Below are 20696 nucleotides of genomic sequence, written 5' to 3'. Positions count from 1 at the left end.
TGGATGTGAGTTTGAATGCACTCCAGGAGTTGGTGATGGACAGGGAGGCCTGCTGTGCTGCAGTTCATGGGGTTGCAAAGAGTTGGACATGACCGAGCGATTGAACTGAACTGAACTGATACTGTATTGGTGTTTTTCTTTCCGGCTTACCTCACTCTGTATAATAGGCTCCAGTTTCATCCACCTCATTAGAACTGATTCAAATGCATTCTCTTTAATGGCTGAGTAATACTCCATTGTGTATATGTACTACAGCTTTCTTATCCATTCGTCTGCTGGTGGACATCTAGGTTGCTTCCATGTCCTGGCTATTATAAACAGTGCTGTGATGAAAAAAAAAAAAAAAAAGAAAGAAAGAAAGAAAGCTGTGGTACATATACACAATGGAGTATTACTCAGCCATTAAAAAGAATACATTTGAATCAGTTCTAATGAGGTGGATGAAACTGGAGCCTATTATACAGAGTGAAGTAAGCCAGGAAGAAAAATACCAATACAGTATACTAACACATATATATGGAATTTAGAAAGATGGTAATGATAACCTTGTATGAGAGACAGCAAAAGAGACACAGAAGTATAGAACAGTCTTTGGGATTCTGTGGGAGAGGGTGAGGGTGGGATGATTTGGGAGAATGGCATTGAAATGTGTATATTATCATATGTGAAACAAATCACCAGTCCAGGTTCGAAGCATGAGACAGGGTTCTTGGGGCTGGTGCACTGGGATGACCCAGAGGGATGGGATGGGGAGGGAGGTGGGAGGGGGGTTCAGGATGGGGAACACATGTACACCCATGGTGGATTCAAAAATAAATAAATAAATCTGCATGCAGCAAAAACTGTTATAAACAAAGAAAACACTAATAGCAATATAACTATCATGTATATTAATATGCTTCTTCAAGAATTAATTTTCTAAACAATGAATAACTAATAATACAGAAAATTTAACATGTAAATAAAACTTGACTTAATAGATACATATAGAACCTATATATTTAGAGTCGATAACATGTATTTTACCTGAGCATTATTTATTTATAAAAATTAATATTTGGTGGAAAAAATAAAAAAATAAAACAACAAAGGTTTTAAAACCAGACACTCATTATAATCCAATAAAATCAGAAATATATAATATAAAGATGATCTTAAAAATTAGAAGGAACAGAAGTCAATCTTGACCCACTTAGTTTAGGAGTAATGACTTTGCCTCCCTCAAGGGTATTTTTTCATTGCTGAATTAGAACTGCTGCTTTTAATAATGAATTTTAACTATGAGAATGGTTGTTAGGCTTATTTGCTTAGTAAGACAAGAAATGTATAAACATTTTAGCAGCATTTCCAAATTGTGAAGAAAAATTAAAAACTTGATAAAAAAAATTAGAACAAATGAGTATTCAAACTAGGAAAATAAAATATAACCTAAAATTGATGGATTAAACAGAAAAAAAAATGCAGAAAAAAATGTTGATTTAAAAGCTACTCCTTTGAAAATATCAATAAAAATATCCTTCACAAACCTAATTCTAGCAAAATATTGTAAGAAACCAAATTACACCAGATGAGGAATGAAAAGGGATTTACCTGTGGCCATCACAGTATTATAAAGTAATCATTCCCAAATTAAAATAAATAAATTAATTAAAAATAAATAAAAATTATGAGAATATTTTATACAAATCTACAGGAACAAATTTTAGGAGTAGAGAGAAATTGATTATTTCCTTCCACAATGGAAATGGCTAGACCTGACCTAAAGAAGTATAAAACATCAAAAGACCAATTTCCACAGGAAAGATTTGAAAGGTAATATGGTAGACTGAAAAATGATCCCCCAAAGAGGTCTGTGTGCTTGTCCCTGAATCTGTGAATGAGTTGTTTTATATGGTCAAAGGATTATGTTTGGAAGATAAAGAGATTATCCTACATTATCTGGTTGGTCCAAATGATGCAATCTCAGTTCAGTTCAGTCACTCAGTCGTGTCCAACTCTTTGTGACCCCATGTACTGCAGCAGGCCAGGCCTCCCTGTCCATCGCCAACTCCCGGGGTTTATTCAAACTCATGTCCATTGAGTTGGTGATGCCATCCAACCATCTCATGCTCTGTCGTCCCCTTCTCCTCCTGCCATCTCAAGGGTTTGTATATAATAAGAAGAGTAGTAGGAAAAGTAATGACCTTCAAGTACACTCAGGTTCTATTACCTGGAATTTGTGAACATTACCCTTTGTAGCAAAGAGATTTTTGCAGGTGTAACTTCAGCATTTTATTTAATTATCTAGGTTGCCCCAAATGTAATAACAAGTATCTTTATAAGATGGAGGTAGAAGGTGATCTGACCATAAATGAAGACAGTGTGTCTGGGAAGCAGAGATTTGAAGATGCTACACTACTAGCTTGAAGATGCTACACTACTAGCTTGAAGATGCAAGAAAAGACCAGGAGCAAAAAAATGTAAGTGGCCTCTAGAAGCTGAAAAAGACAAGGAACTAGAATCTTCTCCAGAGCCCTCAGAGGAGGTGCAGCCCTAATGACTTTAGCCAGTAAGCTGATTTTGCTTATTCGACCTCCATAACTATGAGCGAATCAATTTGTGTTGTTTTACTAATTTTGTGCTACTTTGTTACAGTAGCAATAGGAAACTAATGCAGATGATTATTAAAGCCATTAAAACAAGGATCGCAAAACCAATACAATATTGTAAAGTAATTAACCTCCAATTAAAGTAAATAAATTTATATTAAAAAAATAAAACAAGGATCGATTTTTCATAACTGTGCTCTAACTCTTAAATAACAGGTAATTCTGATGCAGTTTAAGCTCCTCTATTTATTTTATAAGCCAGCATAATCCTTTTGCTGAAACCAATTAAAGAGCATGAAAAAGCAAAACTTTCAGGCCACTTTCACTAATGAATCTAGATATAAAAATTCTAAGTAAGTTATCAACAAACAAAATTTAGCATCTAATAAAATGAATTACACGTATTATTACTAGATGGTAAAACTTTAAGGAATCCAAGTGTATGGTCTAAAATCAATAATTTATTACAACAGAAAATTAAAAAGAAAAGCCATATGACTACATGAACACTTGCTGAAAAGACACTGATAAAATCTAGCAGCCTCTCCTAATAAACTCTCTACGTTAAATAGATACAAAAAGAAATCAATGGAGGCGCGCGCACGCTCCTGGGGCCCGGTGGGCGGGGAGGCGGGGAGCGGGGGAAGGAGGAGGGGGAGGGTGGGGGGGGTTAGGTGTCTATTGAGTAGACGGCAGTGGGGCACGAAGAGAGCGGAGGTCCTGGTGCCAAGCGGGTCAACGCTGCATTGGGCCTAGAGCGGGCAAGAGGTTCCAAAGCTAAGGGAGCGAACTTTGCGAGAAAGAGTCGGCCGCTGAGACCCAGAGGGCCGCTGGGGGCGAAGCCCCGGCCTAGGCCCCGCGGAGATGTCGGGCTGCGGAGCTTGTACTTGCGGCGCGGCGGCCGCGCGAATCTTTAGCTCATCGCTCGTCTCCGCTCAAAGAGGTATTTCTTGTAGTCGTATTCATATACCAGTTTTAGGAAGGCTTGGGACCTTTGAAACTCAGCTTCTACGAAGAGCTCCTTTTAGAGCTTTTACAGAAACACCAGCATACTTTGCCTCAAGAGATGGGATAAGTAAAGATGGCTCTGGAGATGGAAATAAGAAATCAGCAAGTGAGGGAAGCAGTAAGAAATCAGGCTCTGGGAATTCTGGGAAAGGTGGAAACCAGCTTCGCTGTCCTAAATGTGGCGACTTATGCACACACGTAGAGACCTTCGTGTCATCCACCCGCTTTGTGAAGTGTGAAAAATGTCATCATTTTTTTGTTGTGTTATCAGAAGCAGACTCAAAGAAAAGCATAATTAAAGAACCTGAATCAGCAGCAGAAGCTGTAAAATTGGCATTCCAACAGAAACCGCCTCCTCCCCCCAAGAAGATTTATAACTACCTCGACAAGTACGTTGTTGGCCAGTCGTTTGCCAAGAAGGTGCTTTCAGTTGCTGTATACAATCATTACAAGAGAATATATAATAATATCCCAGCTAATCTGAGACAGCAGGCAGAAGTTGAGAAGCAGACATCATTAACACCTAGAGAGTTAGAAATAAGAAGACGGGAGGATGAGTACAGATTTACAAAGTTGCTTCAGATTGCTGGAATTAGCCCACATGGTAATGCTTTAGGAGCATCAGTGCAGCAACAGGTAAATCAACAAATACCTCAGGAAAAACGAGGAGGTGAAGTATTGGATTCTTCCCACGATGACATCAAACTTGAAAAGAGTAATATTTTGCTGCTTGGACCAACTGGGTCAGGTAAAACTCTTCTGGCACAAACTCTAGCTAAATGCCTTGATGTCCCTTTTGCTATCTGTGACTGTACCACTTTGACTCAGGCTGGATATGTAGGTGAAGATATTGAATCTGTGATTGCCAAGCTGCTCCAAGATGCCAATTATAATGTAGAAAAAGCACAACAAGGAATTGTCTTTCTGGATGAAGTAGATAAGATTGGCAGTGTGCCAGGCATTCATCAGTTACGGGATGTAGGTGGAGAAGGCGTTCAGCAAGGCTTATTAAAACTATTGGAAGGCACGATAGTCAATGTTCCAGAAAAGAATTCCCGGAAGCTACGTGGAGAAACTGTACAAGTTGATACAACAAACATTCTGTTTGTTGCATCTGGTGCTTTTAATGGTTTGGACAGAATCATCAGCAGGAGGAAAAATGAAAAGTATCTTGGATTTGGAACACCATCTAATCTGGGAAAAGGTAGAAGGGCTGCAGCTGCTGCTGACCTTGCCAATCAAAGTGGAGAATCGAATACTCACCAAGACATTGAAGAAAAAGATCGTTTATTACGTCATGTGGAAGCCAGAGATCTCATTGAGTTTGGCATGATTCCTGAGTTTGTGGGACGGTTGCCTGTGGTAGTTCCTTTGCATAGCCTAGATGAGAAAACACTTGTACAAATACTAACTGAGCCACGTAATGCTGTTATCCCTCAGTACCAAGCCTTATTCAGCATGGATAAGTGTGAACTAAATGTCACTGAAGATGCTTTAAAAGCTATAGCCAGATTGGCACTAGAACGAAAAACAGGTGCACGAGGCCTCCGGTCCATTATGGAAAAGCTGTTACTAGAACCAATGTTCGAAGTTCCTAATTCTGATATTGTATGTGTGGAGGTTGACAAAGAAGTAGTAGAAGGAAAGAAGGAACCAGGATACATCCGGGCTCCAACCAAAGAATCCTCTGAAGAGGAGTATGATTCTGGAATTGAAGAAGAAGGATGGCCTCGTCAAGCAGATGCTGCAAACAGCTAAACTGTCAGACTTCTGTTGTGTATATAAAGTTGTCCTTCTTTTGTTTAGGATCGTAACTGTCTCTGCAGTCTGACATTAAAAGCATTGGATCTATCTTGGATATCATATACATGGTCAGAAGCTTTTAGGATAAAAATCAGATCATGTATATTATGTAACATCACATTGATTTATACAGACTGATATTACATGGATTTTAATGACACAGTGTTCTGAGAGAATATGTACATTATTTTGTTTCGGTTTTTAAAAAATATACTTAAAAAAAAATCTTAGGAGTTCTTTTAAGCAGTGCAGGTGTTGCAATAACTGTGGATTTTACAATAATGTTACTCTACAAATGGGAAAATAAATTCTTTAAAATTGAAAAAAAAAAAAAAAGAAATCAATGGAAAAGGTAGTGAATGACAAGTATGTGAAATCTAATAAATGCTCATTCATTCAGTAAGTACTTACCAGTACCAGGCACACCAAAGATACAATGGTGAACATGATAGATAGAATCCGTGCTCCCTAAAGCTTACAGTGTAGTGGGAGTGACAGGAAGTTCACTTAAGGTTTTGATGTGGAAGTAGGATATGGGAATCCATGAGAAAGCACTAAACCCAATCAGGGTCATGTAAGAATAGACCTATTGCAGGAAGGGACATTTAATGAGATTGAAAAAGTGAGTTCACTGCATCTAGGTTAAAGTGAGAGTGACTGATTGTAGTATACAACATGATAAATGTAATTGCATTTTATATACGAAAGTTGCTAAGAAAGTAAATCCTAAGAATTTTAATTATAAGGAATTTTGTCTTTAAGTTTGGTATCTCTATGAAATGATAGAGGTTCTTACCTTACTGTAATAATCATTTCATAATGCATGTAAGTCAAATCATTATGCTGCACAACTTTAACTTACACAGTGTTGTATGTCAATTATATTTCAATAAAACTGAAGAAAAAGGTAGAGTGGAGAAAATATTTCTGAAAGAGAGAATAGTTCTTAAAAGGCCTGGATATGAAAGACCCAAAGTTGACGTGAGTGAAGTATAGAGCAGGAAGAGAGGGAAATATGTGATAAAATTGGTGAAGAAGACCCAGTCTAGATCAGGAAACAGCTAGAACCATATCAAGGATCTTGGACTTTATCTGTAAGCACAGTGAAGACATTGGTGAGGTTTAGGCAGGGGTATTGTGTTGGTTCTTCTCTGTTTCCCTTACATGAAAGCCTACTCTTTGCCTTGATCTTGCCGTGGACAGCTGATCTCCACAGGGTCCACCACCCAGTTTCTCTTGCCTGCTGGCTTTTGGTTCAGTTTGGCCAATGAGTTGTCTATGCCTCATGCCCTCTTGCTTCAGTGCTGTATCTGTCAGTGACTATTTATCTCTCCTGGGTCTCCAGCTCTCATGGAGTAACTATTTCTTGACCCTACAGGCCTTAAAGATGGATATGACTTCCCCTGTTCCTAGTCTCCTTAATTTTGCTCACATCTCTGTAAGAAACTTTTCTATGGAAAGTTTTCATCTGAACCATCTCAATTAAAGTCTATTTCCTTTAGAGAATCTGATGATATAGGAATGATTAGATCATATTTCTATTTTACAAAGATCCTTTAGGCAGCTTTATGGAAAACAACCCGGAGGATGGCAAGCCTGTCTTCAAGATGAGTAAGGAGGCTGTTTCAGAGGTAAGAGGACAGTGGCTTGGGCTAAGGTTGCAGAACAAGGAATAGGGAATGAGGAGTCCAGCTTCTTGCCAAAATTCTGTTTGTGGCTTTTCAGGTCCTACAATAGGCAATTACAAAGGCTTTACCAGGCAGGCCACATAGGGAAAAGCCTCTCTCCCACACCAGCCAATGCACTGCAGTCTCTAAAGGGAGTTGCAGCCATACTCTTATATACTCTGTATCCTTGTCCAGATATCTCCACTAGGAGGTCTCCTTATCAGGGACCCTAGAAAATGCTTTTCCCATTCCAACACAATACTCAGTATTTTTCCACTTCTAGCCCTTCTCCATCTTCCTCTCCTTTGGGCTCCACAGTTCATAAAATTGTAGGAGCCTCTCGTTCGTAATTCAACTTCAACTTCATCAGTTCATAATTCCACAGCAGAAAATGAAATGGAGGGTGTCAACACTTAGTTTGCTTTTATCCTCTTCCTTGTACTATTGTAGTTAAATGATGAAAGACTTGACTATTACTTTTAGCTCATCGTTAATCAGCAACTCCAACACCTGACAGCTAAATGTTCTCTGGCTCACTTGAGCTCCCAACAGACAGAAGTATGTGGATTCCAGGGATAATTGGAAGACAGAGTTGACAGGTTCAGTTATTGACTAGATTCAGAGTGAAGTGGATGAAGAGCAGTAAGGGAAAACATAAAGCCAAGGAAGTTGCTTAGTTTTCTCATTTGGACAACTGAGTGGATAGTGCTGTCATTCACTGGAATGTGAAACAAAGAGCAAGAGAAGAGCAGCAGGGAGATATTTCCATTTGAGGTCTGTGGGTCATCCAAGTTAGATCTGCACAAGGGAGTTGGATATGTGAAAAGAAATTCAGGGGAGAGGTCTGGATTGTGGTATAGATTTGAGAGTTACTGGTTTATAAAAGGTATTTGTAGCTATGGACATGGATAAAATGGTCCTAGGAGAATACAGAGAAAGAAGAGATGGTCTGAGACTAAAGCCAAAGCTGACCTTTTGGGATTCTTTAGAGAAATTCTCTAACAATATATTTGTCTATGAATCTAGCAATACCCTTCTTAAACGTACGGAATAAAGTAGATATAGCAGATTACAACAGAGCACCAAAATTTAGAGTCAGTCTCATCATTCCTACTCTCCTCTGGCCTCCATATTGCCCTCCCTGCCCCCATAACTCTATGCCCTGGCTCACTCTTCTCAGGGAGTTGGAGGATGATGGACCCAGTCAAGCTTTCCATGAATTCACACAATCCTGACCTCCCTGTATTTTGAGTCTCTCCAAAGAGCAAAGGAATAGCCAGAATTTAGAGTTCAACTCTTGAGTTTTTCTTTCTTTGAAGACAGGGATAATAATAGTGCTTACTTCATAACATTCTGTATCAAATGATATGAGAAAATTAAAGCATTTATGAATGAGCTTGGAACACTGTAGATACTCAGTAAATGTGAGCCCTTTCTCTGAACTCTATGTCCCTCAGAGTTAATAGAAATCCAAAGAGCTGATTAAAGCACATGGTTAATGGCAAGCTGTTCCTAAATGAAAGCAGCTGCCTTCACAACTGCAGGTAATGTAGTTCTTGGAATAATGTGTTCTGTACATTTACATCAATAGTGTAAAAGATTATTTATACTATTTGGTTCACAAATAATTTCTCCTAATCAGTAAAGATTACTACCTCTAAACCAAACCTGACTAAACCCTTTTCTCAGGGAGCAGGCACCATGCCTCTGAATAAAACTGCAGAATAATTTCTTGAAATCTTTCTTTCTTTTTTTTTTTTTCCCATTTCCTATTGGCAAGCCAAACCAAGCAGAAGGCTAAATTCCTAAGTATCAGGAAAGATAAGGGTCATTGTGTATAATTCATCTTGAAATGTTGAAATTAAATCCATCTGATAAAGATGGGGATTTCCTGATTTTCATTCTGTTTATAATGAACTTTTTTTTGTTATGTTTAAAAGCATTCTTTAAAAACAAAGACTTGGCAAGATGCCTGAGCATCTAATTCCTTTCTAACCCCTCTTCTAATTTCTGTGTCCCCATATGAGAGGCAGCAGAGGCCCCACAGTTCTATGAAAAAAATGTAAGTTTTGGAATTAGGCAATCTTGGGCTCAACTTTGAGCTTCACTACTAAGTAGATTTGTGACCTTGAATCAACCACTTAAACTCTATGAGCCTTAATTTTTCTATCTATGTAATGATAATTTCACTGGGATCCTGTGTCAATTAAATGAAATAATATGTATAAAGCCTCAGGAACACAGTAAGTACCCAACAAATGGAAGTCATGATGATATTTACTATGGAGGGTTAAACCAGAGAGAAGAATGGAGTGGGCCCAGAAAATATTTCTTGAAAGGAAGAAAGAAAGGAAAGGAGTAGACAGAACAGGAAGAGAATCTCATGACCTTTTATCCACTTCTTAGGGAAACTGGAAGGGACAATATAAGTGTGGGAGGGTCACTTGGGAAGCTGTCCTGGATGAAAAGCATATGAATATAGGTTCACCAGGTCAAAAAAGAGAAGCAAAACTTCACTAATACTTCTTTTTACATTCAAACAAAAATTTCTAAGAAAAAAATTCCAATTAGAGATGGGGTTGTGATTTTCAGGGAAGTGAAATGGATATCATCATCCCAGAGGACTCAACAATAGAATCAGCCTATAGGGAAAACACTAGAGAAAATACCTGGGAATGGGACCTGCAAGTGTAGCTGGTATTATTTGTCTCCATGTCTGTTTGATTTATATTTTCTGTCCAAGAGCCATTTCTGTATCTGAGTGAGAGGTCCCTATTTTACTTTGGGAAGATTACCTTTCCTAATGAAGTTGCAAAGGAGGAACTAAAGCAAAGACAAACTAAAGAGCTTCTTGATGAAGGTGAAGGAGGCAAATAGAAGGGGAAAAGGTGGAAGCAGTGACAGATTTCCTCTTCTTGGGCTCTAAAATCACTGAAGATGGTAACTGCAGCCATGAAATCAGAAGATGACTGCTTCTTGGCAGGAAAGCTATGACAAACCTAGACAGTGCGTTGAAAAGCAGAGACATTACTCTGCCAACAAAGGTCCATATAGTGAAGGCTATGGTCTTCCCAGTGTTAGGTACAGTTGTGAGAGCTGGACCATAAAGAAGACAGAGTGCCAAAGAATTGATCTTTTTGAGTTTGTGGTGCTGGAGAAAATTCCTGAAAGTCCTTTGGAGAGCAAGGAGATCAAACCAATCAATCTTAAGGAAAATCAATCCTGAATACTTGTTGGAAGGACTGATGTTGAAGCTTAAACTCCAGTATTTTGGTCATCTGATGCAAAGAGCTGACTCATTGGAAAAGTCCCGATGCTTAGAAAGATTGAAGGCAGGAGAAGAGGGCGTCAGAGGATAAGATGGCTGGATGGCATCACCAAAGCAATGGACACGAACTTGGGCAAACTTTGGGAGATGGTGAGGGACAGAGAGGCTTGGCATGCTGCAGTCCATGGGGTCGCAAAGAGGCAGACATGACTGGGTGACTGAACAACAACAACAATAAAGTTGCCATCCTTTCAAAGACTGATCAACTTAATTATCTTTTCTTGAACTTTGAATCTTCAGTAGAGATTTAAAAATGAAAAATGGATACAATGAATTCCTCTAAATGGGAGTGCCTAGCAGAGTTCCTACCCTTACCCTACACCCATCAGTTTCTGTTTTCCAGTTCCAGCTTTCCCTTCACTTCTGTTAGCACCCAATTATCTTTCCAATGAATCTCTTTTCTGCTTAAGTACATGAGAGATGAAAATCCAGTTGCTCAGTGATGGCACTGAATTACAACACAATTTACAAGAAAAGAGGAATCTAAAAGTAAGAAGATGATTAAGTGAACATTATGATATCACTCCTTGGGAAAGCTGATTTTTAGTTTCATTCATGCTTTTTAGCATTCTTTATATTGCAGGGTGCTGGAAATCGGCAAACTAGATTTTCTAGGTTTCCTTGCCAGGTAGTTTCCAATGAGATTCCACCAAACACAGGCCTAGAGAAAGACTAAAGGGAAGAGAGAAGGTGTCTTTACGATTTTCTGCATCTGGATCAGTGGAAACAAGCAACCATAAGCCCCAGAAGTCCTGGCTACTCCAGTAACACCAGTGGAACTGTGGGCTTCCATGTTCTTTCAGCTTCAGTAAGAGTGCAAATTCTCAGCTCCTAGAAGTATCAACAAATACAGAAGGGTCCCAATAACATAGCCTCAGTACTACAACTCTTGTGAGCTCTGGGTACCATCATATGCCCATTTTGGCCTCTTTGGATTTTATTCCCTTTATCTGAACTGCCTAGGGCACTTCTGCTTTTCTGACTAGGCACTGACTAATGACTGGGTGATTTAATATTAAAGTTTTTATGGGACTATTAACATACAAGTAGAATCAAGCACCCAGGTACTGCATTTTGGACTCTTTTGTTGACTCCATTCCTTCTAAGAGATTCTTGTCCACAGTGGTAGATATAATGGTCATCTGAATTAAATTCACCCATTCCAGTCCATTTTAGTTCACTGATTCCTAAAATGTCGATGTTCACTCTTGCTGTCTCCTGTTTGACCACATCCAATTTACCTTGATTCATGGACCTAACATTCCAGGTTCCAATGTAATATTGTTCCATACAGCATTGGACTTTACTTTCACCACCAGACACAACCATAACTTGGCGTCATTTCTGCTTTGGCTCAGCTTCTACATTCCTTCTGGAGCTATTTCTCAGCTCTTCTCCAGTAGCATAATGGACACCTTCCTCCCTGGGTGGCTCATCTTCTGGTATCAAATTTTTTTTTGCCTTTTCATACTGTTTCTGGAGTTCTCCAGGCAAGAATACTGGAGTGGTTTGCCATTCCCCTCTCCAGTGGACCACATTTTGTCAAACTCTGCCTAGGAGGACAGGCCCTTCAGTAGTTCCCAATAGCTGGATGACATTCCTGGTGCCCTGGTTGTCCCACTGCTGGTCCTCCTTGAGTGTACAAACCTCCACCAGCCATTGAATGTTGGTCAATGTGCCGCCAGGGAGCCAAGGCAGAGGCCCTGCTGGAGTCCCCCCAGAAGGGGATCCGAGAAAGGCTGGAGGAGATGTTTGATGGCACCCAGGAGGAGAGGGCACATAGGCCTCTCCTCTACACTGGCCGCCCTTATAAGTGGACTCTCTCTTCATATTCCTGCTTGAGCTCATGGTTGTATCTGAGGGAACGACCTTCACACTTACTGAGATCTGTTTTCCTAAGACACATGCTTGATATTCTAGTTTGCACTAAGAAGGGTATGTTTGTCCATCTGAACCACAGACGGGTCTGGTAGACAGCCCACAGCACTACCTGCAGGTGGATGGAGGGGCGCCCTTCCAGGGCTTATGCCCAACTCCCAAATCTTTCATACTGTGCATGAGTCTTGGATGATCAACTGCAGACTGCAGTGTGGGAACCTTGAATGATGCACACTTCGTGGCGACTACATTTCATCCTTTAGCCTGATAGAAATCTTTCCTGGACTCCAAGTGCAGAAATAATAGTCTCAGAAGCGGTTCCACTGTCCAGCCTCTTGGTTGTACTGGGACAACTTGCTGAGCTACTGTTTGTCTTCCAGAAAATTGCCGCCATCCAGCTGGCCCGCAGCTGCCCCCTGAGCCTGCCAGCACCAAGCAGTCACACCCATGCACAGCACTGCCGGTGCCCGGAGCATCTAGGGATGCAGACACCGGAGCCAAATCATACGGAGGCCCAGAACGCATAGCTCAACCAGGAGCAGGGGTGAGAAGGCAGCCGGTGTCAATCCTGTGAGCCACCGAGCCCCTGCCAGACGCACTGGACAAGCTCCCAGAGCCGCTCCTGGATCCCATGGCCACTGACGCCTGCCGAATCCAAATCTATGTCCCAACCACTAATGTCGAAGCTGAAGTAGAACGATTCTACGAAGAATCACAAGACCTCCTAGAACTAACACCAAAGAAATATGTCCTTTTCATCATCGGGGACTGGAATGCAAAATTAGGAAGTCAAGAGATACCTGGAGTACAAAATGAAGCAGGTCAAAAGCTAACAGAGTTTTGCCGAGAGAACACACTGGTTACAGCAAACACCCTCTTCCAACAACAGAAGAGATGCCCCTACACATGTACATCACCAGATGGTCAATACCAAAGTCAGATTGATTCTATTATTTGTAGCTAAAAATGGAGAAGCTGTATAGTCAGCAAAAACAAGACCAGGAGCTGACTGTGGCTCAGACCATGAGCTCCTTAGTGCAAAATTCAGACTTATATTGAAGAAAGTAGGGAAAACCATGAGGCCACTGAGGTATGACCTAAAAATCCTTTATGTCATACAGTAGAGGTGACAGATAGATTCAAGGAACTAAGTCTGGTAGGCAGAATACCTGAAGAACTATGGATGGAGGTTTGTAAAATTGTACAGGAAGTGGTGACTAAAACCATCCCCAAGAAAAAGAAATGGAAGAAGGCAAAGTGATTGTCTGAGGAGGTCTTACAAATAGCTGAGAAATGAAAGGCAAAGGACAAAGGAAAATATATACCCCACTGAATGCAGAGTTTGAGAGAATATCAAGGAGAGATAAGAAAGCCTTCTTAAGTGAATAGTGCAGAGAAACGGAGGAAAACAGTAGAATGGGAAAAACTAGAAATCTCTTTAAGAAAATTAGAGATACATAAATGGCAAGGACCTAACAGAAGCAGAAAAGATTCTGTGCAAAAACACAAAGAACTATACAATATAGTTCTTAACGATCCAGATAACCGTGATGGTCACCTAGAGTCAGATATCCTGGAATGTGAAGTCAAGTGGGCCTTAGGAAGTATTACTATGAGCAAAGCTAGTGAATTCCAGCTGAACTATTTCAAATCCTAAAAGATGATACTGTGAAAGTGCTGCTCTCAATATGCCAGCAAATTTGGAAAACTCAGCAGTGGCCACAGGACTGGAAAAGGTCAGTTTTCATTCCAATCCCAAAGAAGGGCAATGCTTAAGAAGGTTCAAACTACTACACAATTGCCCTCATTTCACATACTAGCAAGGTAATGCTCAAAATCCTTCAAGCTAGGTTTCAATGATACATGAGCTGAGAACTTCTAGATGTAGAAGCTGGATTTAGAAAAGGCAGAGGAACCAGAGATCAAATTTCCAACACCCACTGGATTACAGAAAAAGCAAGGGAATTCCAAACATCTCTTTTATTAACTATGCTAAAGTCTTTGATTGCGTGAATTGCAACAAACTGTGGAAAATTCTTAAAGAGATGAGAATACCAGACCACCTTACTTGCCTCCTGAGAAACCTGTATACAGGTGAAGAAGCAACAGTTAGAAGCAGACATGGAACAATGGACTGGTTCCAAATTGAAAAAGGAGTTGTCAAGGCTGTATATTGTCACCTTGCTTATTTAACTTATATGCAGAGTACATCATTCAAAATGCTGGGCTGGAGTGGGTAGACTTTCCCTTCTCCAGGGGATCCTCACAACCCAGGGATTGAACCCAGGTCTCCCACATTGCAAGCGGATTCTTTACCAGCTGAGCCACAAGGGAAGCCTAAGAATACTGGAGTGGTACCCTATTCCTTCTCCAGCAGATCTTCTCAACCCAGGTCTAACCAGGGTCTTCTGCATTGCAAGCAGATGCTTTACCAACCAAGTTATCAGGAAAGCCCCAATATGCAGAGTACATCATGCAAAATGCTGGGCTGGATGAAGCACAAGCTGGAATCAAGGTTGCTGGGAGAAATATCAACAACCTCAGGTATGCAATTGATACCACACTAATGGCAGAAAGTGAGGAGGAACTAAAGAGCCTCTTGATGAGGGTGAAAGATAATAGTTTATGAAAAAGCTAGCTTAAAACTCAACATTCAAAAAATTAAGATCATGGCATATGGTCCCATCATTCATGGCAAATAGATGGGGAAAAAGTGGAAACAGTGACAAATTTCGTTTCTTGGTATCCAAAACCACTGCAGATGGTAACTGCACCCATGAAATTAAAAGATGCTTGCTCCTTGGAAGAAAAGCTATGACAAACCTAGATAGTGTATTAAAAAGCAGACACATCACTTTGCTGACAAAGGTCCATCTAGTCAAAGCTATGGATTTTCCAGTAGTCATGTATGGATGTGAGAGTTGGACCATAAAGAAGCCTGAGGGCCAAAAAACTGATGCTTTTGAACTGTGGTGTTGGGGAAGACTCTTGAGAGTCCCCTTGGACTGCAAGGAGATCAAACCAATCAATCCTATAGAAAATTAACCCTGAGTATTCATTGGCAGGACTGATGCTGAAGCCGAAGCTCCAATACTTTGGCCCCCTGATGTGAAAAGCTAACTCATTAGAAAATACCTTGATGCTGGGAAAGATTGAGGGCAAGAGGAGAAGGGGTCTACAGAGGATGAGATGGTGGGATGGTATCATTCACTCAATTGACATAAGCTTGAGCAAACTCAGGAAGATAGCAAAGGATAGGGAAGCCTTGCGTGGTGCAGTTCATGGGGTTGCAAAGAGTTGGACTTAGAATCAGCAAGGTGTACTGCAGTCAGACAGACCTGTGTTTAAACCTGGCTCTTTCACCAAGGCAGTGTCTTGGGCAAGTAACCTAACTTAAACATGCCTCAGTTTCCTTATCTGTAAAATAGAGATGACAAGATTCCTCATAGAGATACTATATAGATTAAATGATAATATGTATGTACTTGACACTTAGTAGGCACTTAACAAATTATAACTTCCTGTATATCTTTTTTACCACTTGCCTACACATGGTTTGGGGCTCCCTGGTGGCTCAGAAGTAAAGAATCCGCCTGCCGATGCAGGAGACATGAGTTTGATCCTTGGGTCAGGAAGATCCCTTGGAGGAGGAAATGGCAACCCACTCCAGTATTCTTGCTTGGGAAATCCAAGAACAGAGAAGCTTGGATGGCTGCAGTCCATGGGGTCACAAAAGAGTCAGACACATGACTTAGCAACTAAACAACAACACATGATTTGGGTGCGTAAGTACAGACACAGTTCAGAAATTTTTACTTCAGACAAGCTTATCTCAAGAACTAAGATACAATAGAATTGGACGATAAGAAGAAGTTAGAAACGGAAAGGAAACATTTCCTGTCAGTTGCTGTTGGGAAATTTAAGCTGAGTTTGTGCAGAAAGAGTGCTTTCCAGAGATAAATATGACATACACACACAAAATTTAAATCCTCACTTCATAACAACCTAGCTCAAATCATAATATAGGGCTCTACTCAGAAAAATTATGTTCTTATGTAAGTGTGGGAATTAGATATTAATTTGGCAAAAATTTACTGCTAATCCTACTGTGGATAATTTTAGTAATCTTACATGGAAAATGGAATGAGTTATTTTTGACCTATCTGTATAGGTCACATTTTGTGTCATTTAGTATAAGTCATCAAAGATGTTAACAGAGAAAAAATGCCTTTTCATATAGGACCACTTTAGCCCTTTGGAGCACTGGCTCTTTAGAATGAATTATTTGAAGTAAATTCAAAAGAGATAAATATAAATGACTAAAGGATTATTGCAAGGACTTCATGAGGAAATATTAGGGATTAAAGATGTTTAAGCCTAAATAAATTATAAGATACTAGTATTGGATGAGGAGATCCTTACCTTCATTTTTATTTTTGGATGAGGAGACCTAAGGTCAGAGGAGAAGGGACCCACTCCTAAGTCACACATATATTTGAAGGCAGAAATGTAACGAGGTTTCTTATATCTGGGAGGGAGGCCCCCAAATGTGCTCTCTTTTGATGTTTTCTGTAATGGCTTTGGCCACAGTCTTTAGCTTCTGATGGTGGGGCTGGAGGATAATCATTGCTATTCACCTTCTTAGGGGTAACAAGCATTCAACATTTTTTTTAAAACCATCTATCAGGAAAGCTCAGCCTCTCTCTCAGGGGGAGCACCAGCTGTTCATTCCTTACAGTGCAACCATACCAGGTACATTGGTTCCAGGGGAAGGGCGGCACCATACAGTGCCTTCTGAGCAAACTCTGCCCAGATCTTTGACTTTGGGGAGCTCCAACAGTGATCTCCCATTCTTGGTTAGTAAGGTCACACATAACAAATATGCCACTCTGCCACATATGTTTCAATCTAGTATTGAATAGACAGACATTTGCTTTCACATATATCCTTCCATATAATTTCATCATAAGCTTTGCAACTTTTATAATTACAAATGATCAAAAAGGCCTCAATTTTGACAAATGCATATAAAATGAAGAGTGACTGCTCCACTCTGTTCTAGCAAGGAACAGAAACTGGCTTGGAAAGCATGCCTTTTGATATTCAGTCTTATGTTTTTCCTGCTGCTGCTGCTAAGTTGCTTCAGTCGTGTCCGATTCTGTGAGACCCCATAGACGGCCTCCTACCAGGCTCCCCCGTCCCTGGGATTCTCCAGGCAAGAACACTGGAGTGGGTTGCCATTTCCTTCTCCAATGCATGAAAGTGAAAAGTGAAAGTGAAGTCGCTCAGTCGTGTCCGTCTCTTAGTGACCTCATGGTTTCTCCAAAATACCTAACAATAGCTTACAAAAGTATTAAAATACAGTGCCCTGCGTGTGTTTTATAAGAAGACTTTATTTTCCCTTAAAAAAGAGACTTGTAATAGCTGGTCTAAATTTCTAGGAGGCACAATCAAAGAATTTAAAGTAAATATTTTAATATTACACTAATGGTTACTAAGGATCATCTAGTATTACTACTATTTCTAGAAAGCTTAAAGAATATGTTTCACAATGTGAAGGGATGAAAAGATAGCCAGAAGATAGTTTTAGTTCACACTGTTCTTTGAATGTGTTGACAAGTGATGATGCTGAGAAGTCATCCCCACAGGATCCAGTCAAAGGGGAAAGAAAGAGATATGGTATTGGCAGTTAACTTAAGAAAACAGACATTTTGAGTGTTGCTGTTGTTATTTTTAACCACTACGTTTTAAAAAACAGTTTTATTGAAATACAATTCACATATATACAATTCACTCACTGAAAGTGTACAAATCAATGGTTTTAACATACTCATAGGGTTGTGGTACTATCACTACACTCCGTTTTAGAACACTTTCTAAATGAAACCTTGTACCCATCAGCAGTCACTCCCCATTTCATCCTTCATCCCATCTCAGACCCTGGCCACCACTAATCTGCTTTTTGTCTCAATGGAGTTGCCTATGCTGGACTTTTCATATATATGGACTCACACAGTGTTGCAGAATGTTTTCAAAGTTTGTCTATGTTATAGTATGTACCAGTATTTCATTCCTTTATATTGCTAAATAATATTCTATTATATAAATATACCACATTTTAAAAATTCATTCACTAGTTGATGGACATTTAGGTTGTTTCTCTTTTTTGCTATTACAAAAGTCAGTATGAATATTCAGGTACAGGTTTTTGCATGGACATAATGCTTTCACATCTCTTGACTATCTACCTGGGAGTGGATTTCCTAGGTCGTATGGTAACTCTATGATTAATCTTTTGAGAAATTTCCAGATGGTTTTCCAAAGTGGTTACACCATTTTATATTCCTACCAGCAGTATCAGAGGGTTCCAACTTTCCACATCCCTTCAAAAATCTGTTATTTTGTCTCTTTTTCATTTTAGCCATTCTAGTTTATAAGGTGTGGCACCTGATAGCTTTGATCTGCATTTCCTAATAGATAGTAATGTTGAGTCTTTTCATGTATTTTTAGCTACTTGTTTATTTTCTTTAAAAAGTTATCCTTTTATGAAAGAAAGTTTTGCAGTACATACGTCCTGATAGTCACTTTCTTTCAGTACTTTCAAAATGTGATCTCACTGCCTCTGGTATCTTGTTTCTTATGTGAATTTAGTGATCAAACTAATTGGAATTCCACTTCATATAATCACTCATTTTTCTCTTAAAAATTTCTATTTTGGGATTTTTACATTTATGATACATTGTGTATCTCTATATTTATCCCACTTAGAATTTATTGAGCTTTATGGATGTGTAAATTAAAACTTTTCATGAACTTGGGAAGTTTTCAAACACTAAATCTTCTTTAAAATTTTATTTATATTTATTTTGTGGCTGTGCTAGGTCTTTGTTGCTGCATGTGTTTTTCTGTAGTTGCAGCAAGCAGGGGCAACTCTCTAGTTGCAGTGACAGTCTTCTCACTGAGGTGGCTTCTCTTGTTGTGGAGCCAGGGCTTTAGGCACGCAGGCTTCAGTAGTTGCAGCTTGCAGGCTGAGAGCATTGGCTCAGTAGTTATGGTTCACTGGCTTGGTTGCTCCGTGGCATGTGGGTTCTTCCCGGTGTCCCTTGCATTGCAAGGTGGCTTCTTTACCACTGAGTCACCAGGGAAGCTCTCAATCATTAATTCTTTGATTATTTTTTCCGCTCCTTTCTCTCCTCTCTTTAAGGTACTTCCATTAAACAGATATACACATACTTAATGGTGTCCCACATTTCTCTAAGACTGTTCATTTCCTTTTTTTTTTTTCTTTTTGTTCTTCAGATGGCATAATCTGTATCAATTTATCTTTAAGTTCACTGTTTTTTTTTGTTTGTTTGTTTTTTAATGCTTGTTGAAATCTACTACTGAGTTCTTCTAGTCAATTTTTCGTTCAATTACTGTATTCTTCACCTCCAGAACTTCCATGAGTTTATAATTTCTATCTCTTTATTGATACTCTCTATTTGCTAAGACACCATCATCTTGCCTTTTTAGGCTTTAAAGCATGGTTCCTTTTAGTTCTCTGAACATATATTTAACAGCTTTCTTGCAGTCTTTTTTCTGCTGAGTCCATTTGGGTATTCTCACAGGAAGTTTCTATTGCCTGCTATTTTTCCTGTATATCACACCTTCCTGTTTCTTTGTGTTAGGTAGTTAGAATAGGAAAAAGGAGTCCAAAATGGCAGTGGCCAAAAGATAAGGAAGGAAAAAGCCCACAAAAATAGAACAAAGGAAGGTCCAAAGACTGGAGTGAGGACCTCAGGTAAAACAATCAGCACTCCTTGCTAGACCAATTTACATAGGGCAGGCCCAGAGGGAGGAGAAAAGACATATAAAAACAGGAGCCAAAGGGCCAGGGGTCTCTCTCTTTTCTTCGCGTCTTTTGAGTCAGCATGCCCTCACGCCTCGAGGATGTATTTTCCTTTACTTTCTAAATAAAACTGAGCTGTAACATGGAGCTATAACACTGGTCCATCCGAGGGCTGTAACACTGGTATGTCACTTCAAATTTTTGTTGTGACGAGACAGAACCGAGGAAATTACACCATATGTATGGTGCCATAACTCGGATTTAAACTGGCTGAAACAACCTTGGCATGGCCTTTGCAAGGAGGAGGCCAAGCACAGCAGAAGCCCAACTTGGTGAAAGCTCCCACGGTGGAAGCTAAACACAAAGAAAACCCAGCACAGGGGAAGTGACAAGAAGCCCAGCATCCTGGAAATGGGACAGCAAAAAAGGAAATCAGCAGAAAGCTCATGCAGCTCAGTCTCAGATTCCAGAAAACCCCAAGTTAAGGTAGGAGGTCCTTGGTCCTATGGCTGGAAGGACATACGCCTAACAAAATCTTCATTCCTTTACAGTCTCCCGTTTCTTGTTTTCTTGACTCCCCTGTGAACAGGTGAGCA

The 20696-nt window shown here is 39.9% G+C and overlaps 2 protein-coding genes and 1 pseudogene across 2 annotated transcripts in view; 2 read left to right on the top strand and 1 right to left on the bottom strand.

Annotated features, from left to right (window-relative positions):
• Positions 1-20696, top strand: part of LOC120860215 (interleukin-33-like) — a 161201-nt gene that overhangs the window by 43826 nt on the left and 96679 nt on the right. The gene's annotated exons all lie outside the window — the stretch shown is intronic.
• LOC120860214 (ATP-dependent Clp protease ATP-binding subunit clpX-like, mitochondrial) lies at positions 3244-5735 on the top strand. Its single transcript, XM_040235992.1, has one exon. It carries the CDS (start codon positions 3453-3455, stop codon positions 5352-5354), a length of 1902 nt encoding a protein of 633 aa, XP_040091926.1. The 5' UTR covers positions 3244-3452; the 3' UTR covers positions 5355-5735.
• Positions 11937-12748, bottom strand: LOC120860195 (annotated as a pseudogene).

Source organism: Oryx dammah, unplaced genomic scaffold (genome assembly GCF_014754425.2).
Source record: "Oryx dammah isolate SB20612 unplaced genomic scaffold, SCBI_Odam_1.1 HiC_scaffold_11050, whole genome shotgun sequence".
Classification (NCBI taxonomy): Eukaryota; Metazoa; Chordata; class Mammalia; order Artiodactyla; family Bovidae; genus Oryx; species Oryx dammah.
This window is presented reverse-complemented; position numbering and strand designations above follow the sequence as displayed.

Excerpts from the sequence above, each read along its gene's own strand:
- LOC120860214 (XM_040235992.1), top strand. The coding sequence starts at position 3,453 with ATGTCGGGCTGCGGAGCTTGTACTTGCGGCGCGGCGGCCGCGCGAATC.